At 37.7% G+C, this 22,143-nt stretch overlaps 2 protein-coding genes across 2 annotated transcripts in view; both read right to left on the reverse strand.

Moving 5' to 3' along the window:
- tanc2a (tetratricopeptide repeat, ankyrin repeat and coiled-coil containing 2a) overlaps positions 1 to 7,450 on the reverse strand; it is a 163,654-nt gene extending 156,204 nt beyond the window's left edge. The window contains exon 1 of the mRNA XM_016452399.1: positions 7,170 to 7,450. The gene's annotated coding sequence lies outside the window, so the exon portion shown is untranslated. The remainder of the gene's footprint in view (positions 1 to 7,169) is intronic.
- Positions 7,451 to 20,009: 12,559 nt separating this feature from the next.
- Positions 20,010 to 22,143, reverse strand: part of LOC107662403 (serine/threonine-protein kinase WNK4-like) — a 62,526-nt gene continuing 60,392 nt past the window's right edge. The window contains 2 exon segments of the mRNA XM_016452407.1: positions 20,010 to 20,091; positions 20,240 to 20,334. Coding sequence (XP_016307893.1) covers positions 20,089 to 20,091; positions 20,240 to 20,334 — 98 coding nt within the window. The 3' untranslated portion in view covers positions 20,010 to 20,088.

Below are 22,143 nucleotides of genomic sequence, written 5' to 3' on the forward strand. Positions count from 1 at the left end.
AAATGGCTTGAAGGAGATGAGATGGAATAGGATCAAGCGGACAAGTAGTAGGATGATTGGAAAGGATGAGTTTAGAGACTTCTGCCTCAGAGAGTGGAGAGAAGGATGAAAATGAGTATGTTTGCTGGTAAGATGTGTTTGACAGTTTGTGGTGTGGCAAATTTTGCACTGAGGTTCGTAATTTTATTAATGAAGAATGTGGCAAAGTCATCAGCGGTTAGAGTTGATGAAGGAGGGGGAGGAGGAGGACAAAGGAGGGAGGAAAATGGTTTAAAGAGCATGCGAGAGTTAGGTGAATTATTAATTTTGTTGTGATAGTATGTCCTTTGTAGGGGTATGTGTTGTGTCAGGAACCATGTTGAGGTTAAGGGTGTGGAGAAAGTGATCCGAGATGTGCAGTGGAGTAACCAGTACATGATCAGTGGACCAGTGTCGTGTGTAAATAAGGTCCAGTTGGTTACCTAATTTGTGAGTAGCAGTAGTTAACCCTCACTTGAGATCAAAAGAGGCAAGCAGAGTGTGGAAGTCTGCAGCCTGAGGTTTATCTAGGTGGATGCTGAAGTCTCCAGGCATAACTATTGGAGTACTATCCTCAGGAAAGTTTGAGAGCAGCACATCTAATTCTTCCACGAAGTTACCTAGTGGTCCTGGGGGTCGATAAACAACTAAAATGGATTCTAAGAGGGTGGGTAATAGTGGCTGAATGTGATTCAAAGGAGCTGTGTCTCTGTCAGGGCCATAAGGTTTAGTCTCAAATGACTTGTAATAGAAGTAATAAAATATGCTTTGTTTACAGCAGATTGGCAATTCCAGAGACCAATAGAAAAAGAAAGTAGTGTATTAGTAGACATAGGCAAAGTGCGCAGGTTGTTAGGATTGCACTGCCTACAGTGTGAGTGGTAGTAATAGTAGGGATCTGAAAACGCATAGTAAGAATTGGTTATAAAAACTGAAAACCGAAGGGAAACAAGTAGTAGGAAAGAGAATGATTCAAAAGCGATACTTATGTCACTTGCCGATTTCCCAGCTCGGTGGAGTCAAACGGTAGAGTCGATGGTCTTTACACTCTTCGGTCTTCACATGAGGAGAGCTTCACACGAGTGCTGCCGTGGTATACTAAGCTTTTTATATTCGTCTAACAAAACTCAAATTGAATTCAGCTGGACACACTTTCCTGTTTATCACAACAAATGGCCAAGCAAAGCGCACGACACTGACAAGGTACGCGATACAGTACGAGACCAAACGCGATTTCAGCACGTCATATATATATCAAATGATTCTCCAGTTACCAGTATAAAGTCAAGTGTAAGATATAATAGACTTCACACTGAACAAAGCTTCTTTGGGTGGTTGGTTTCACCCAGCGAAAGCCTGTCAGATCAGAGATGGATCCAGCAGTTAACCTGCAGCCGTTGCAAAACACACCACTGGCATAACGCACTAGAAGCTTCTAGAGACGCATTCAACTTAACACCACATCAAGGAGGAGGTGGTGTGTGCAAGTCAAGGAGAAGAAATGGAGTCAAGGAGCCATCATATCAAATCAGGAGGTGACAGTACAGTATGCTTCGACCTTACAAAGGCACAGCTATGTCTTCTACATTATCGAAGAAAGCTTGTTTCCTGTCACAGATGCTAAATGAGATATATTTTAAGGTCTAGTATATAATGTCTATGGTCTCCTCGTTTATCAAGAATTGTTATCTTAATCTACTATCTCTGACAATAAAAAGTAATACAAATCCTGTTCAACAGGTTTAGAATAAGTAGTTAGGGTATTTCAAGTCACATGCTTGTGTTTGCTTGTGTCAGCAGTCTATCCACTCATGAGGTGCTTCTCAAAGCAAACAGCTCATGCTAACTAAGTAAACAAATACTTGTAGGTAACTGACTAGTGTCTGTGGTGTAAGACGTCATCTGGATTAACTGGATTTAAAGGGACAAACTGGTTGTGTCGGACACTGGGCCATTAAGAGGACTTAAAGCATATTTATGGTGAAGTGCACTCAAGAAGGGAGCAGAATGCTAGGGAAAAGAAATTTTCCATTCAACAGGGAGAAAGTGTGGGAACTGCTGGATGCTGTACATGAGCAAACAAGGAAAGTTAAACAGGTTGTTGAATTTACAAGGTGTACAAACCAGACTCGTTAGCCAAATATACCAGGCAAATGATGTGGCTTCAGTTGAAGGTGCTCTTATTCACACTTGTTTCCTTGTGAACAAGCGTCCTGGTCACCTTCGTTCAACAATGCACTTTTGTTTAAAGAAATAATTCACCCATTATTAATTATTTACTTGCCTTCAAGTTGGTCCAAACCTGTATGACTTTCTTTTTTACAAACAAAATGTGAATTTTTGAGGAATATCTCAGCACTCCTTTGAATATATTGACATTGAGTGACAATGGGCTGTCAAGCTCTAAAATAAAGTATATGAAATGGCCCACGTGACTTGTGCACTACATTCCAAGTAGCTTTGTGTGAAAAAAGACCAAAATTTGAAAATTAATTTGTTTGCTCCAAATCTGTGACTTTCTTTCATCTGTGGAAGACAAAAGAAGGTATTTTTAAGAATGTTGGACACCACACCACTGACTTTTATTGTATGAAAAAAAATGCATTTTCAAAAGAAAACCTTTACTGCAACACTAGAACCTCAATAGTAAACATCCACATCTTTCAGATGACTTTTCCATAAAACGTCATATCATTCATGACAATTAGCCCACAACAAATGAGACTGAATCCAATTAAATCATCAGGCAGACATTAGGTTAATCTAAGACCATTTTCCTTGAATCATAGTGGCAATGAAAGCTCGCTTCTGTTTTCCTGCAACATTGCACAAAACAACAAAAATTAATTATCTAACACCAAGACAACTAAACAACAGCCAAACCAAAAAACAAAGCCTTGGGGATGTCAATGAGTTGAGCTTTATCAAGCACTACTGTATACAAACGTCATCATGAGAGTTTTTATGTATCCCTGACTAACATAAACACACCGTCTCAGGAAGTGTCCAGGGTATGATCTAGGAACAAAATAATCGAGATGTTTTCTTAATGAAAACTCCCGTTTGCCTGGTCTCTATGGAACAAACTAACCAATGCTGGCCTGAACGCTGGGATAAACTGACAGAAGACAATGGCACGGCAGTGAGCCAAAACAAACACAGAATCTGCAGGCTGGCCCTGACGTTTGATGAGCCAGACTTCCTCAGTCACTTTGCAGCTTCATCGCTGATATCAGAGAGAGCGGAGTGCAACTGACAAATAGGTTAATTAAATCATACCCACAGGAATGTATGAGAGAAATGAGAAAATAAGAATCTGAAGACAGACCTCAGGCGCCCCGGGAGTTCAGGATTCTTCAGGATCAGGGTGGTGATAAGACAAAACCCACCTGCACTGCAAAATCTGATCCCAAAACCCCAATGTGATGTTGATGAAAGGCAGAGCATCTAAATCACAAGGAACCAACATAAATACCTGCAAGTTTGGGAGCGAGTCTAGCTTTTCCAAACAACAGACCATAGGAAACACAGTCTACTGGAAAAGACGTGTCTGGTATTAAACCATTCTATTTTCAGCATTGTTTCTGGCTGGCTAAGATAGACATCATTGAGGATCCTGATAAGGGTGATGACTGAATCTTTCAGGCATCAGAAAGTCATTTTGATGATTAAACCCCCAAAACCAAGTAGGGAATTTTAAAAATAGCCTAATGCCTGGCTGAGTGAGGGGAGTAAGACACATAAGGCAAACAAAACATGATACTTGAAAGCAAAAATTAACACGGCAGTAGATGAGGCAAGACATTTCAATGTGTTTAAATCACCGTGGGCTTCTACAGCTGCACACCACACTAAGCTGCCCTACATCTGCTGCTTCTCGCATAATTAAGGTGATCCTGGTCTAGAGAGCAAAAATTGAGGGACCAAACTCCATCTATTCACCATTCATTTTTGATGAACTCCACAGACATATTGGGCCTCATTTATAAAATGTTGCGCAGAAACCACTCTAAAATTGATCTTACGATCATCTCTCAAATATGTGTACGGGTGATTCATAAAATAAACGTACGTACAGAATATTGCTATTCTGTGACAGCCGCACCACAGGGATACGTTGTTTTCGTTCAAATCAAAGCGTAAACAACGTAGAAAATGTATCTGCGTGGCACAGCTGACACAGAATAGCATACGCTGTTTGCGTTCAGTGGATACTCTCCAAAATGGCACCAGGGTAACGCGGAGGAGACGAATTGTTGAATAAAGTCGTTATTTTTGTTTTCTTTGCGTAGAAAAAGTATTCTCGTAGCTTCGAAAAATTACGGTTGAACCCCTGATGTCACATGGATTATTTTACCGATCTCCTTGCTGCGTTTCTGGACCTTGATTGTGGTAATTACATTGCTGTCTATGGGAGGGGCAGAGAGCTCTCAGAATGCTTCAAAAATATCTTAATTTGTGTTCCGAACAGGAACGGAGGTCTTACGGTTTTAGAATGACATGAGGGTGAATAATTAATGACAGAATTTTCATTTTTGGGTGAACTAACCCTTTAAGCATACGCACTCTCTAAGATCAAATCTGAGCGTACGCACGCTTTATAAATGAGGCCCATTGTGTATTAGCCCACATACACACAAATATAGGGCCCTTTGATTTCTAAAATGTGGAAAATGAAGATGGAATTGCAAATTCCAGTCATAAAAATTTGGCAAAATTTTGATGAATAAATCAAAAGCAGGGCTGTACACTTAATAAAATTTTAATATGGACCACAAACTACGAACATTAAACCACAACAAGCCTGCATGTTCTGCGTGTCACTATATTTCAGAATTCAGAATTTCTGAAAAAATAAAACATTTCATAGCATACTAGTAATTTTAAAAAATGTCAAAAATTAAATTGTTAACGTTCTATGAATTTAATTGATTTGACATCCTTTTTGATTATTAAAATGTATTAAACCATTAAAAAGGAATCCAGAAAACTTAAAAAAGAAAACACAGAATTTGGGGAAAATTAATATGGATTTCATAGGTCCTCTCAAATATACAATAAAAGCTCATGGGGGGTATTTTCAAACCCGCACCCAACTAGCATCCTGGCTACGCTCATATGTCAAGCAGAGAAACAATGTATGCCTGGCCAAGTGCAGCAAAAAGGCAGAAAACAGACCCCATAAAAGGTCCCCATAGGGGTGCGGAAGCTTCAAAGGGACAAATGTTAAAGAGCAACACCTGGCATGCTGGGCTTTGTGGTGACTTGTTGCCTTGGTGACGGACCCTCCTGTCTGATACTCGAATAACTAGCAGATGACGCAGGATGCTCATTTTAAATTATGAGAATGAGATTACGCCAAAATTTCCCCATAGATCACCTTACGAGACATTCAACATAAACAAGACTGCAGTCGAGAGCGCAGACCAAATTCTAGCATGCTTGAATGTCTGCTAGGTTTCAAGAGCTTCAGAGAATTCTTCTTCAGTTGTGTAAAAGGAAGTTATGAAAGATGAATCCCCAAGATTTGATCTGAAATGTGGCAACACTATTTGTCGTCTGAGGTCAAAACAACACGGTCTGAAATTAACTTTGGGAAAACCAATTTAAACTGTGTCAAATCTATCAATTCCTCCCGGCCCTTCATGCTTCCTTCAATTTTGAATTTAATTTCACTTGTCTTGCGGTTAAAATGCGGAGTATGAGAAAATATACCTGTCAAATACCTCTTCTCTCCAAAACAAGAGCAAAAGTTCCTCCTACTTCACTGGCGTTTAGTTAAGGACCCCTGGGCCTATTAATCCTGCGCTCGCTCGTTCACACACTCACACACACACACAAACACTGGCCAGCCGGTGAATCAATTTGCGGCGTTTAATTACGATTGGGTGATTTTCTCAGCTGATGCCCCCAGACCAGGGAAGACATTTCTCATTGTGGTTGCCGGTGTTGAGAAACAGCTGAGATGATTTTCTGTGGAAAAGTCTCAAGCCCCCAAAACCCAGACGGCACATGGAAATCCCTAATCACTTCACCACAGCTGCTATTATGGACAGCCAATCACGTAGAAATTAATATTAAGCATGCTAATCACTTCTAAGAACGTGTGTATGACCCCTACCACACCTATTTTTAGGGATCATTTTGGATTATGCATCAATGCAAAGTCTCTCTGAAGAAGGGATAACAGTCTATGAAGACATAAACGACACTCACATGAGGTATAAAATTAAAAGCCTTTGTTGGAATTAGGATATTACGTTAAAAACCACAATCAAGGGGCCATCATCAGGATGTGCTTATGAGCCAATGATAAGTTTAGGTAAATTCTTTGGCACTTAAGTTCAAAAGTGTGGCGCCACACCTGGCAAAGACTCCTTAACATTAGGGTGGTAGTAAAGCAGGTGATCTGCTGCATGAAAGCCAATGAGTGATCTAAATCTGACAAGGCCAAGAACGTAAATACACAGTTGTGAACTGAATTCCCACATTGTGCCCCAGTCAATGCTGATGCAGAAGGAATAGTGCTGTTCCATTCGCCATATTTATTTTGCATGCATACGCAATAAATGCATGCAATAATGAAGGGCTGCTCATAAGAAGGGTTTCCCACCCCAAAGTCCAATGAGATACAAACACATTCTCTGCATGATAACAAATCAGGGCTTACCAGGACCCTACGTAATATTAGGGTATTTAAACAAACATTAACATATATGTGTGTGTGTGTGTGTGTGGTTATATAATAGTTCATATATTTTATTACATATATGTATGTACAGTGTTACATATATATGCATGCATAATACAATCAATTATATAATTAATTAATTACTAAAACAATGCACGCACCAAACCTGCCATGCGTCTGTGCCATACACTGCACGCGCAACACTGTTGCCAAATAAGATCCTACTGCATCTCCGGCTATGGGAGGTACATGCAAGCATTTCAAAGGAGAGACATTGGAGCTGAAAGTCTGTCTACCCAGCACTCCGCCGTTACTCATAACGTTGTAAATAAACAATAAGGATGGTTCATTGATTCATTAAATACGATGAACGCCGCTCGGAAACGACGCGTAACCATCGCCCATTTCACGTCAACACGCTGGATGTTATATTATGTAGTCCTTTGGAGACTGGACCTACCCGTTACGCTGATATGCAGTCGTGTGGATGAGGATCTGCTGCTCTTTTGCGCTGGTGTCCGTATAGTGGGAAGCGCTGGAGATGAAGAACACCTTCGCCCAGTGTAAACGCTTCGTCCTTCGGTTTTCCTTTCCTATTAAACAGTAACTCCTGGTTTTCGTGCGTACCGGTCAGCACGTAGCAAATGTAAAGGATTTGTGATCAGAAGATCACCATAAATCAAGAGTCCAGCTGCAGACGGAAGGACCAGCGTATCTATCAACTGTAGCGACGCGGTTCTGGTATCATATGAAGACGCCGTGCGCATACGGGTGCTCTACTACAGCTTCTGCGCTTGGGGGCGGGGTTATTGCACATTATTCATGAGGGGGCGGGGAATACGTCTGCCCTCCGTTCTCCACACGCTGCGTTTTGGATTAAATCTCTGATGATGCAGAATAATTAATTATAGATAAATGCTGACCGTGTTTCAGTATTTTTCTACAGTTTTTTTCTTTATTAAGTTTCTAAAATATACAAATAATAAGAAATGTAGATCTAAATCTAGCTTATCTTTAATATAATAAAATTAAGATTTTTGTGTGCATTTCTCTTAAACTGTATTTGTTTTTTGTTTTCGTTTTTTTTATGTCAAATAGTTAACTGAATGCATTCATCTAAAATCAATAGAGTTATTCTGCAGTTCTGTTTACTACCTAAAGAAAAAGTAACTGGCATATTTAGGATGGGGGTCTGCATCAAATATGCCAAATAATTTTTTTTTTTTTTTTAGGACGTTTAGTCATTGATCTTATCTGATGTTCTGTTGCTCAAACTTGCCTATGGGCATCAACGCCCTTCTGATGCTAATACCAAACTATACATCATTACTCATGTTTTCCACTTTATATCTGACACTTAACATTTAAGCATGAAAAGGGTATTAATGGATTATAGACTAGCCTATAATTTAAAACATTTTCTGATTATCTAAGGGCTGAGAGTTGTAAATGGAAATCCTTGGCATTTCTGAAGAATTTGTTGATTGCTCATTTTAATGGTCCTTTTCCCAATGTGCTGTATCGTTGAATCAAAAAGCCTTTGTGTAAAATCTTTTAAGTTGTAAAACATGTTCAGACTGACTGAACGAGAACAGGCTAATGCATAAAATGTACTTTATTTGGGATCTGTTTTCTGGTAATTATCTTGATCAAAGGATAAAACACTAGAGAAACAATTCACTATTTTTTTCCTCAGTAAAATGCCACCTCTGAGGGCATAAGGCCATAAATGGATTTGATTAATTTGCACTTTATACCTTTTTAAGAAATTCTGTATCCCAACGAACCCACATGAACAAGCCAAGCTTCTTGGAACACTGTTTTACTTCAAACATCACTGTGACTCACAAAAGAGAAAATTCATATGTATTTCATCAGTCATTTATATGTAGACAATATGCAATGCTCTAAATCATAAAATAACCCACAAAGAGCATAACACATGCTTTAAGAACTGTCAGAATCATAATCTGATTCTCATGTGATTCAGATTAAAGATGGAAAACTAGACCAGCCCGCTTTGAAGAATACACATCTTAGATGGCTCTGGCACGGTGAGACAAGGCCTGTCGGATGCACTGGACAAAGCATTAACAAAGAAACAGTCTAATGCGAAATAGATTAGATTTCCAGTTGCTTAGTGCCAACACTTAATTGAGTAAAAGTCTAACTGCTCTGATTGATATGTCAACTGGATGGGTTTGCTGGCAGAATCTCTGAGACGTTACACACGCTGGAATGGCTACTAAATGGATGCAAATTTAATGCAGAAAACAAAATGTTTCCGATCAGATTTCCTCATTTTGACCACCTCAGACGTGACATGAAATTGGACTACTGTAGATTTAGTGCAGTTAGGTCTTAAATCTACCATGTTCATTTTTTTAACACATTTCTCATGCCGTCGCATAAACGGTGCAAATTATTCCAAAGTTTAATACTTAGAATTAAAGCTGGTTCAAATCCTTAAAGGGGTCATATGATGCTATTTTAAAGATCATTATTTTGTGTATTTGGTGTAACAGAATATTTTGACATGCTTTAATGTTCAAAAAACACATTATTTTTCAAATACTGTACATTATTGTAAATGAGATATAAATAACTCCATGTGTTTATATTGTAACCAGGGCCGTTTCTGAGCATAAGGGTTCCTCGGGCCTTGTACTCTTCTAGGTTCAAAAAACTGTCGTCCATAAAATGCATTGCACATATTCGAACATCTGGGTTGTGCTGTTCTGTTGTAAATAAATCTTAACCAATGATTCCTAATTGCATCTACTTCCGGAAGGCCAAATAAAGTGCTTTTGCTTTTGCACTGAAACACAGCGTCTCCCTGACATGGCTGCATCAACACTACTGCTGTTCCTGAAACCACGCCTTCTTTCTTTGCGTGCACATTTGGGCGGCATTATGCTAATATTTCCACATAGCGACGTAGATATGTGGGGGCATGTTAGAATGAGCCATTTTAGGTAGGTGTGGCTGAATCTTAACTTTTGTAAAGAATATCTCTTTGGATTTGAGACTTTAGTCTTTGCAACTTTACAGATCTTCTTTATGCACCAAGAGCTTGTAACACTCCAAAGAGAAAGGAAAACTTGAAATCGCATCATATGACCCCTTTAACCGTAAGTATGAGCAACAATAACAGTGATGGTTGTCTTCACAAGCACCAATAAATTACCATTTAATTTAAAATAGTAGCTTAAAAGCCAAGCCATCTGAACATAAAAACAGCATTAAACTCCTTGATTAAGACAGATGCCTTTTAGAGGCTTGTTCGGGTAATAGTTTAAGTGCCACAGTTTCAAATGTTTTATTAGATATAATAAGGAAACATTACATGTCTCCTTAAGTGTTTGTGGTTGTTATAGCTATTAAAGCAAACTGTACTTGTAAGTAAAATGTAAATGTAATGTAAAATATGCTGATTTTTACTCCATTCATATTGAGTCTCATAGTGAGTTTAGTCAGTCTCTCCTTGAAGTAGGATGCCGTTTTTGCCAATAGATTATGAATCAAAGGGCAAGTATATAGTGAAAACTGTGAATCTGATAGGATACCTGATAGGTATTTAAACTTCTGGAAAAATCATCTTGTTGCTATAAAAGCATCTCCAGACATTAGAGGACAAAGTGTGCCAAGAACAGTGCAATCATTTCTCTACATGGATGCATTCTACAGTATAAATGCTGCTAAATTGCTTTTATGGCAGATTCAGAGAAAGCGAAACCAGCCTCTGCTTCACACTGTATTACCTCCCTGATTAGACTGTCCAGATTTTGCAAATGAAACTCAAAACTCCCAGGAGGCCCCATCCGCGCATCCAAAACTATCTGCCAACGTCTCGAAGACAACTGTTCCATCAAAGTCTGCAGAAATAGATATTAGGTAACCAACGAACCATTTCCCATTTATAGAAATCAGGCTTTATGAGATCACTGAGCTCCAATCAAATGGCTGGCTCTGCTGGATGCACGTTTGACGAACGAGACAGCTCTTCATAAGCCTTCACAAGCAATCGCTTATCAATAAATCCTCAAGGCTACTTCAAAATGAGAGCTCCCATGTTCAGGCTCCACAACAGAGCTGCCCGGGCCTGCGGTGAGCTGCTTCGTACAATTAAACGAACAAACAAACTCAGGGCGTGTCGCCACATTTGTGCTTTTCATCAACATTGAGATTATACGTTGCAGTCGACCAAAGCTCCTTATTAAACTCACAAAGGTCTGTGATTTTCGAGCTCCTTAGTCCCACGGGTGGCAAAAGCAGACCGGTGCAATAATCTAAATTGAATTTCCTTTACGCAAGGCTGCATGTTGCATGCAACCTCCTCCACCCTTGAGTATAATCTCACTGGGTGTCTATCTATTAATCTGACCCTGAGTTTACTTTTAGGACAAACCGTTTTATGGCAAGACACTACAGGCAAACTCATTGTTTTTATGTACTGGTCAGTTTTGAGATTTTGGCTACTTTGCTTTCATAGCATTTCAAAATAGTGGAAAGAAAACATCCAAAATACCAATTTAAGTGTTAATTATATTATACTTTATCTATTTGCACCTGAAGTGTTCACTTTAGTAGCACTTACAAACACCAAACTTTACAGTTTTATTCCTACCTGTTTATTAAAATGATAAATACACACACCAAATTGAAAAAATATATAAAAATAAAATCTAATGTGAAATGTTAAAAACAGTATTAGCATATGAATAATGCTGAAATAAAATAGAAATTACATTTTTACACATTTTTAATAGTTTCACACCTGATTTATATAACATTTTGTTTTTCCTAAAAATAACATGAAATTTTCTGACCGTTGTCGGTGTTGTCTGATTTATGAAGTGTTAAAAAGAGAAAAAAAATCCCTTCTTTAAAAATCTTAAAAAAAAAAAAAAAAAAAACAGGAAACAGGAAATTTGAATCTGGCTTTATCCAGTGTTCAGATTTCTGTTCTGGAATTTAGTGCATAAGGAAGATAATGGATCATTTGCATATTTTAAGAAACCATTTCAGAAAATCTTTAATACATGTAATAAATTTCATTTTTTTAAAGAGGGGAAATATGGTGAAATCTATCAGTTAAAAAGTTAGTTTTAAAAGTTACTACTGTAATATGTACACTTTATGTACTAATAGGTACTTTTAAGGTACTAATATGTACTATTTAGGGTTTACACTGTAAAAAATTTTTTTTTTTCAAATTGTAAATAAAGCAAAGATTACTGGAGTATGTTTATAGGAAAATATTTCAGTCTTTCTACTTCAAAATGTCACATTTCATTCAATGTTCTTCTTGCACTTGTTTCTTTGTAATTCATTTAGTGCAATTTCTGAGTGAAAATTGTCTCTACAACAATTTTTTTTTCAGTGTAGCTTTTGTACCTTAGGGTACTGCCCCACTTGACAGTTTTATGCCATTTTTCTAGTGTATTCACCTGTGGTGTCTAAACCTAAAAGGAAAAAAAGGGGAATTGGTTCCACTTTTTGGTGCCAAAACAAAAGCTGGCTCAGTCTCATGGGATTATTCAAGTCAAGAGCTTTTGGATTACAAATGTAATTAGGCTGCTTTGAATTTAGATGTAGTAAATGTGATTTGGGAAGTTTTTCTTCCATGCCAAAACATTCACTAACTATCCATAATGCAAGACAACAAACAGCCTTCATCTTCTATAGTGCGTCCTTACATCTGCCTTGTTCTCCAGGATTCCTCTGGCTCTCCTGGCAATTAGTGAAGGTGGCGTGATGAGGGGGGCATGGGACACGAAACGCAGGGGGGAAGAAGGGGAGGATGGGGAAGCTGAGAAATGTCACTCGCAGTTCTTTGTGGGTGCCAGAGATAGGAGGCTTACCGGCCGCTCCAGGCAGCGTTGCTCCCGATGGCCTTGCAGCAATGTGCTGCGATTGCACTGTGCCATTGACTCCTCCTTAATCGCTTTTTCTGGATCTGCCACGTCTGCTTACAGCGGCCGGCGTGACTCCCGACAGTGAGCACGAGAGATCAATACAATGTGGGAGATGGCTATTACTGAGTGTTATTGCATCCTAGCAGCTAGCAATTCTTTGTTTCCTTTAAGAGAGAAATGTGCACTGTATCTTTTTTTTTTATCATATTGTCAGATATTGGGGAGTGATTGACAATATAATTTGAACATAGAAGCAAACATACAGTTCTCATAAGTTAACCTACCCCTTGCAGAATCTGCAAAGTGTTAACAATTAAAAATAAATAAATAAATAAGATGATTGGTGTAAATTCAGTATTCAATACTAAATAAAAAATGCTATATTTATGATGCCTATCTTTTATTAGTAGTAAAATTTTGCAGATTCTGCAAAGGGTATGTAAACTTATGACCATAACTGTATGCATATACAAATGCATACAGTATATAGCACATATAGAAGCAGACTATATTCTACAAATATACATACAGAAAATAAAGTGTGTGTGTGAGAGAGAGAGAGAGAGAGAGAGAGAGAGAAAGAGAGAGAGTTTATATACCAAAATATAAATAGTAAACTTACATATACACATGCAAATAAATATTCAATGCATATGCAATATATTATATGAAAGTGTGTCCCATACTCGGAATTTGTGCTCTGCATTTAACCCATCCAAGTGCACAAACACAGAAGTGAACACACACTCAGAGCAGTGGGCAGCCATATTGCTGTGGCACCCGGGGAGCAGTTGGGGGTTCAGTGCCTTGCTCAAGGGTCTCACCTCAGTCGTGGTATTGAAGGAGGAAGAGAGCGCTGGTCATTTTGCCTGCAACGAGACTTGAACCTGCAACCTTTGGGTCACAAGTCCAAATCGCTAACCATTAGGCCACGACTTATATATATAGTATAGTATAGTATAGTATATGGAAAGAGAATGTACTACAGTATATAGTATAGTATCATATCGTATAGTATAGTATATGTAGAGAGAGTTTAGTATAGTATATAGCATAGTATATAAAATATAGTTTTGTCTAGTCTAGTATAGTATAGCATAGAGATAGTATAGTACAGTATAGTATAGTGGTTCTCAACTCCAGTTATTGGGACCCACAACTCTGCACATTTTGTATGTCTCCCTTATTTAATGCACCTGATTCAGATTATCAGCTCGTTAGGAGAGAGATCCATGAACTGAACTGATTGTGTCAGATTCAGAAACATACAAAATGTGCAGAGCAGTGAGTCCCGAGGACTGGAGTTGAGAACCACTGGTATAGTATATGGACAGAGAGTAGTGTAATATAGTATAGAGAGTGGGGGAGAAAGTAGCATAGTATATAGTCTAGTATCATATTGTATCATGTAGTAGATGTTCATAATTGTGCACATGCACTGAAAAAAATAGTGTTGAAACAAATTTCATTCAGAAATTACTAGTAAATTTCACAATTAATAACAAAGAAATGGCAAGCAATGCACTGAATAAAACATGATATTTTGAACTAGAAAGACGGAAATTGTATTTCCTTATAAAATGTTTTCCAATCATTTTTGTTTCATTGACAACTTCGAAAAGAATTTTTTTTACATATATATGCAAATCCATTTTTTATATATACAAACTCAAATTATATATATATATACATATATATATACTGTACACACACACACACACACACCAATTTATATAATATTTAGATATAGTGTATATGCACATACCTACACTCACTATATAGACAAACACACATATACGTGTATATATTATATATGTAAATTGGCATAAGCAGCAGTGCAGGTGACCTGTTGGAGGTGTGAGGTTAGTGCCACCAACCATCAGTGGCTCATACTGGCCTTTAACACAACACTCTCTGTGAATTCCATATAAAAGCTGTGCATATCTGCAAGTGTCTGCGGAGGTGATTAGGAAAGGTTCTTGCGTGGTACACCTCGCATGGCAACAAGGTGGCTTAACGACTGGTTGCTAAGGACCGAATCAGAGGCGAGCCCCCCTGAAGAGATTCTGTGCCAAAAAGAAGGAATTCCCCCCCGTGGCAGCGCTAGAAAATAACAATGATGGGTTACCATGGTGACCACATGGAGTCAATGAAGGAGAGAATGGGGCCACATGTGTCTTTTAAGGGTGGTAGATTGTCAGATTGGAGATGTTGTGGAGGAGAACGCTGTGAAACACATCAAGTCTGGATTAACCCACAGTATTCACAGACAGTGGCATAGCTGGCAGTCTCATTGTGACAAATGGTGCCGTTATGCCCCTAACCGACTTGATTAATTTTAAATTAGTGACAAATGTGGAATAGAGCAGATGGAAGAAAAACCTTTTTAATGTTTAATCAATATGCTTTAAGATAGTATAAAAATTCTACAAAGGTAGTGTATACGTCTATATGCCTATTTTTCACCTTAGGTACACAACAGTGCCCATTCTAAATGTCTGCAAATGATTTGTAACAGCATCAGGACTGATATTTTTAACTGTTTAATTATTAACATGTCAGCCATGACATTGGCTGCTTCCCAATATGCATACTATACTACGCACTACAAGTATATGGACTTGGTGGAAGTCTATATTTTTGAGGACAGTCAATTAGAACATTCTACCACATCATAAAATTGTGGCTTAATTCACAAACTTCCTTCAAACATATGCTTTCATTAGCATATTGCTAAATGAATCAACTTATTGACTTTATTCAGAACAGCAGGTATGAAAGCGAGGCTGTGAGTGATAGACTTACCCTGTTTTCAATGGCATCTGCTGTAAAAAGTTGTATAAAGCTCCTAGATCACTTATAATTTGCCACAGCTCATGTTGTCTGGAATTTTTTGTCTACTAAATTTTCCTGCCAATTGAAATGCAGTGACTGATACCTCTGCCCAGTGGAGTCGCTAGGGATTCTGGGCCCATTGCACAGAATTTACTATAGAACCTCAGTCACGTTTAGTGGAGGGGAGGGGGGCTCAGTCGGGCCCCTCTCAGCCTCTGGGTCCTATATACTCCGTTCTTTTTTTCACCGGCTGCTACGCCCTGCCTCTGCCCTATGAGCAAACTAAAGATGGAAAGAGATTCTTTACTGACCTCTAGTGGCCGTGATGTGAAAGCAAACCATTGCTCAATTTATATAGTTTTGTTCTTCACAGATGTTTTTTACAACCCATATTTCTATTCTGATGCAACAATACACTAAGGCATGAGTTCATTATCCCCAGTCATTCCCTTCTGCTGAATAAATAGAAATTATATTAATTTTTCTTCTTTACAGCTGTGCTTTGGCCAATACGATTGTTTGAAACCATAAACAGAGCAGCAAGAAGGCTCATTTCCAAACAAGGACATATTCAAGCTATTACATGATTTTATGGCCAACATCCCACCACACTACTGTCAAACTGGATCATTAAACAAAGAGGGAACAATCTACAGGCAACCGAGTCCCCGATGTTGTCTTTGGATGGAGCTGGTTTTGGTTTATTGCTCTTTGGCTCTCTTGCAGTATAAATACGTACATGCTACACAATGCGATGATGACCTGAATCAACCTAGTTTAAGAACAATAGGTAGTAAAAATATCGCTCTCCTCGTCCTACAATAGGAGAAGGGTCAGTAAAGATGATGTTTTTGGACAGTGAGGCTGAGTCTGCAGATCTATCTGGGGAATGCATGCAGTTATAAATAACAGCTGCTCAACGCCAAGCAGAACATTCTTGTATGGATTGAATAAAAAAGGGGGGTAAAAACAGCTGGATGCAAATAAATAGTTCCCTTTTAAACATGGATTTTTTTCTTTTACATTTGAAAAGTTACAGTATGAGATATAAAAGTAATGATATTGAAATGAATAGTTCACCCCACACATCTGCAGGCCATCTAAGATGTAGATGAGTTTGTTTCTTCATCACAACAGATGTGGCAGATGTGGAGAAATTTAGCATTACATCACTTGCTCACCAATGGTTCCTCTGCAGTGAATGGGTGCCGTCAGAATGAGAGTCCAAACAGCTGATAAAAACACCACCAAGTAATCCACGACTCCAGTCCGTAAATTAACATCTTCAGAAGTGAAAAGCTCTGCGTTCGAAATAAAACCATCATTAAAACATTTTTAACCTCAAAACGTTGCTTCCGGCTAAAATGAGTCCTCTAGCCATAATATTGCTTTCTTCAGTGAAAAGCTTATCTTGTCTGAATCATGAGAGAAATATGAACAGATCAAGCAAGTTTACAAGCAAAAATTCCAGAACAGTTCTTAACATATATGTGGATATTGTTGTGAGAGGACAACAGGGGGTGGACTTTTTCCTGAAGGAAACATTAGGGACTGGTATTTTGGCAAGAAGCAACAGTTTAAAAACTTCTTGATGGATTTGTTTCTTACACAGCTTTTTGTTTCACAATATGTTATCAGCTGTTTGGGCTCTCATTCTGACGGCACCCATTCACTGCAAAGGATCCATTGCTGAGCAAGTGACATAACACTAAATTTCTCCTTTTTTTGATGAAGAAACAGTCATCTACTGTACATCTTGGATGGCTGGAAGGTGAGCAAATTTTTAGAAAATATTCATTTTCTGGTGAACGGTTCCTTTAAGATTCTGCACTGTTCTAGGTAACCAATCAAGCACATTTGTGACAAAAGTGAGGCATTCCTTCAAAGACATGGTAACTCTACTTTTTAAACTATACTGTTATGCTAATAACATAATTTATATAATTTTTGAAAAATGTTTTATTAAATTGGAGGGAAAAGCAAAAAAAAAAAAAAAAGCATTTGCATTAGTGGTCTCAGGCCTTTGGACCCCAGTGTATGTGACATGTTCACACAGTTTGAGAACATTTCGTTGTTTGTGAATCATTATTTATTTGTACATTTACAACAATGATGTTTCATCCAGGAATCAAGAATAAATTGTAAAAAAAACAATAGGCACAATCTGCATGGCAGTACAATTTTTTTTTCACATAATATAATACAGCTTATCTCTTTATCTAAATATACCTAAATCTATATATAAATCTTCTCTTGCTATGCAGTAGAACACACCTGCTGTCTAATCAAATGCAGATAATTTAAGGCAACAATTGTTCAAACTTCACAGCTTCTCAGTTGTCAATATGTTTATGTTTGTCTTCACATATTCATATATATGTAACATCGCTGCATAGGCCGAAGCATATAAACTGAGACTCCACACGTCACAATTCATTAGTGTCCTTATATACAGATCATCTGTGGCATCTACTGGCAAATGCCTTGAAGAAATGTGCGGTGTGTCAGTTGTTTGCTATTTTCTTCTTTTAATTAAGAAAACACGAGTTAACATCTTCATTTCACACTCTATTAACTAAGATACGAATAACAAAGGGGAAAAGCATTAAGACAAAAAAGTTTCAAATATAGGAAACATTAGGCAGCCATAAGCTGAAAAGCCATTAAAGGAACACTCCACTATTTTTGAAAATAGGCTCATTTTCCAACTCCCCTAGAGTTAAACAGTTGAGTTTTACCGTTTTCGAATCCATTCAGCCGATCTCCGGGTCTGGCGGTAGCACTTTTAGCTGTAGCTTAGCATAGATCATTGAATCTGATTAGACCGTTAGCATCTCGGTCAAAAATGACCAAAGTGTTTAGATATTTTTCCTATTTAAAACTTGACTCTTCTGTAGTTACATCGTGTACTAAGACCGACGGAAAATGAAAAGTTGCGATTTCCTAGGCCGATATGGCTAGGAACTATACTATTATTCCGGCGTAATAATCAAGGAACTTTGCTGCCGTACCATGGGTGCAGCAGGCGCAATGATATTACGCAGCGCCTGAAAATAGGCTAACTTCCGCCAACATAACCAACGTGACCACCTGCTTGCACAGGCAGCGTGCCTTCCCTTGGAAGTTACCTAGCTGGGGACTATTTTCAGGAGCTGCGTAATATCATTGCGCCTGCTGCACCCATGGTACGGCAGCAAAGTTCCTTGATTATTACGCCGGAATGAGAGTATAGTTCCTAGCCATATCGGCCTAGAAAATAACTACAGAAGAGTCAAGTTTTAAATAGGAAAAATATCTAAACACTTTGGTCATTTTTGAGCGAGATGCTAACGGTCTAATCAGATTCAATGATCTATGCTAAGCTACAGCTAAAAGTGCTACCACCAGACCCGGAGATCGGCTGAATGGATTCGAAAACGGTAAAACTCAACTGTTTAACTCTAGGGGAGTTGGAAAATGAGCCTATTTTCAAAAATAGTGGAGTGTTCCTTTAAATAAAGAAAAATCACACCATATGCTAAGTTTTAACATCGGCAGGAACTAAATTCTTAAGCAGTGCCTACTAAAATTACAACTAAATGTATAATTACAATTTAGAAAAATATGGCATTATGGACATTAAATGAACTGAAGGCAGATTTATTTAAGTGATTGTCCCCTATTTGTTCTCTAAAATTTGGTTTAAGATACTTTGGATAGATTGTTACCTCCAGAAATTCATTTATTCAGTAACTTTAGCATAATATCTAAATTAGACTTGACTGACAATTGCATTTAAATATGCTTATTATCAGCATTGATGTTTTTACGATGTGGATACTCACAACATCTACATGAATTTTAGATCAATTTGAGGCATCAGAGCTCTGTATCATGGAAAAAGAAACAAAATCAATGTCAATACTGCGAGTCATGGGAGTTCCGAAAAAAAATGTTGTGCAATTATTGAGAGTGCAAAAACATTGTGGCAACAAAGACAAACATGTGCTGTAATCCATGATGAACATTTTTACAATTTGTCAAATATGTACATGATACTGTTTATTTAAAAGCAAACCTACAGTGAGGCCTAAAAGTCTTTATAAGGACTGAATGTATTGAATTGCATTGCATTTTTGCAAAAGAGAAAATAAAGTTGTTTACAGTACCGATTCTTTCGGGTATTTATGACGGCCTGGGAGTTGGAATAAAACATTAACTGACCAGTTGATCTATAATTGACAAAATTATAGAGGGCAACCACATGGACTGCCTAATAAGTGAAAACACATTTGCAATTAATACATTCAACCACTAGGGTTGCTATAGCTGCAAATGAGTGGGCATTTCTCCATAACTCAGTGCTGAGATCAACTGCATCACATCTCTAAACAAGATTCATAAATAAAGTCTGTGCTTCCAAGTATCCCGTCTCTTCAGAAAGCTCACTAGGTAAGTAAATCATCCTTAGAATACTGAACAGAGGTATACTGGTTAAAAATATTCACATCACAGTCTGTGAAGAACACACACACTCCTTTCCTGACATCACAAACATGTGCTCACACACATCAGAGGAAGCAATTGTGTCACTTCAGTCCATAAGGAGAGGAGTACGAAGGCCAAAGGGCTCCTTAGAAAACGAAATCACTGTCAGAAAGATAAAAAAAGGAAGGTCAGTGCATGTCACATTCCTCTCTTGTGTATTCCATTAGCAGGGGTAAAGAACAAACCAAAATGGGTTAAGAAGGTATAGAAAGGTAGTAATCAATGAAAGCAAATAGAAGCTATCACCCACAATTCTGGTATAATCAGAGGCAAAGGTCACTCCTTTACTGGTCCTTTCCTGTGAACCGCTGCTGCTGCCGCTCACTGAGTTCTTGCGTATGATACCTGAAAGTGTGTTTGTGGAAATTACATTAACACTTAAATATGAGTTACTGCCATTTAAGCAGTAATCTATAACCGATGAATGGCCAATACTATAAATCTATATCACTTTGTTATAAAAAGGTACGGTGACGCATTGATGCCACACACATATTTTTTTTCCACTCAGTTATGTAGTTTTAACGACATCTTTTCTCGTTATAACGACATCTTTTCTCATTAAAACGACATCTTTTCTCGTAATAACGAGATATTTTCTCTTTAAAACGACATCTTTTCTCGTTAAAACAACATCTTTTCTCGTTAAAACGAGATGTTATGTCGTAAAAACAATATAATTATCTCGTTAAAACGACATATTTTCTCGTTAAAACGACATATTCTCGTAATAACGACATGTTTTCTCGTTAAATCGACATATTTTCTCGTGAAAACGACATCTTTTCTCGTTAAATCGACATATTTTCTTGTTAAAACGACATATTTTCTTGTGAAAACAACATATTTTCTCTTTAAAACGACATCTTTTCTCGTTAAAACAACATCTTTTCTCGTTAAAACGAGATGTTATGTCGTAAAAACAATATAATTATCTCGTTAAAACGACATTTTCTCGTTAAAACGACATCTTTTCTCGTAATAACGAGATATTTTCTCGTTAAAACGAAATATTTTCTCGTTAAAACGACATCTTTTCTCATTAAAACGAGATGTTATGACGTAAAAACGATATAATTATCTCGTTAAAACTACATATTTCCTCGTTAAAACGACATCGTTTTTCTCGTAATAACGACATATTTTGTCATAAAAACGACATGTTTTCCGGTTATTATAGATAGGCTATATGGTACATTATGTGAGCGAGCTAAGCGACTGTCCGCGCTGCTGTCGCCACAGTCTGACATAAATCTGCACGCTGCTGAAATTACGAGTCATGGGTCTGAGTGCAGTTATTGGATAGCACTATATTGTAGACAGATTGGAGATTAATCCTAATAAACATGCTGCTACAATTAAAACCATTACATTAAAATACATTTAAAACAGTGTATTTCAATAATTTCAGCAGCGTGCAGATCCTCGTTTCTGTCAGACCGTGGCGACAGCAGCGCGGAGTCGCTTAGCTCGCTCACCTATCCTACCATAGCCTATCTATAATAACGAGAAAACATGTTTTTATGACAAAATATGTCGTTATTACGAGAAAAAATATGTAGTTTTAACGAGAAAAGATTCCGTTTTAACGAGAAAAGATGACGTTAAAACTACATATCTCGTTATTACGACATAACTGAGTGGAAAAAAAAATATGTGTGTGGCATCAATGCGTCACCGTAAAAAGGTACATAACAAAGTAACATTAACAAAAGTCATACTTTTTTTGAGAAATGAATGCACACAGCAACTCACTCCAAGGGCCATATTATATACTGCTATCCCTTTAAGTGAGTGCTAGATGATGAACTAAACCTTAAAATATGTGGACAATAAAAAAAATAAAATGTTGGTCAATAAAAAGTTGGTAAAAATATAATTTAGAATCACATAACTAATATGGCGCCAATATGTTGAGTATTCCAAATGCCAAAGAAATTTTTTCTCTTGTAATATTATTCAAAAGAAACCTTAAATGCAACTGATATCCTCAAGACCTCTTACTTTTCAACCTCGTCAATAACTTCATTTCCACATGTATCACCCAGTTTTCATGATCCAGTCAATTCCAAATGGATACAGTTAAGTCCCTACCTAGATATACAGTGTTTTTTTGTTTTGTTTTGTTTTATCCCTTTTCAGTACAAAATAGGT

Source organism: Sinocyclocheilus anshuiensis, unplaced genomic scaffold (assembly GCF_001515605.1).
Source record: "Sinocyclocheilus anshuiensis isolate Anshui unplaced genomic scaffold, SAMN03320099.WGS_v1.1 scaffold11, whole genome shotgun sequence".
In the NCBI taxonomy this organism is placed as follows: domain Eukaryota; kingdom Metazoa; phylum Chordata; class Actinopteri; order Cypriniformes; family Cyprinidae; genus Sinocyclocheilus; species Sinocyclocheilus anshuiensis.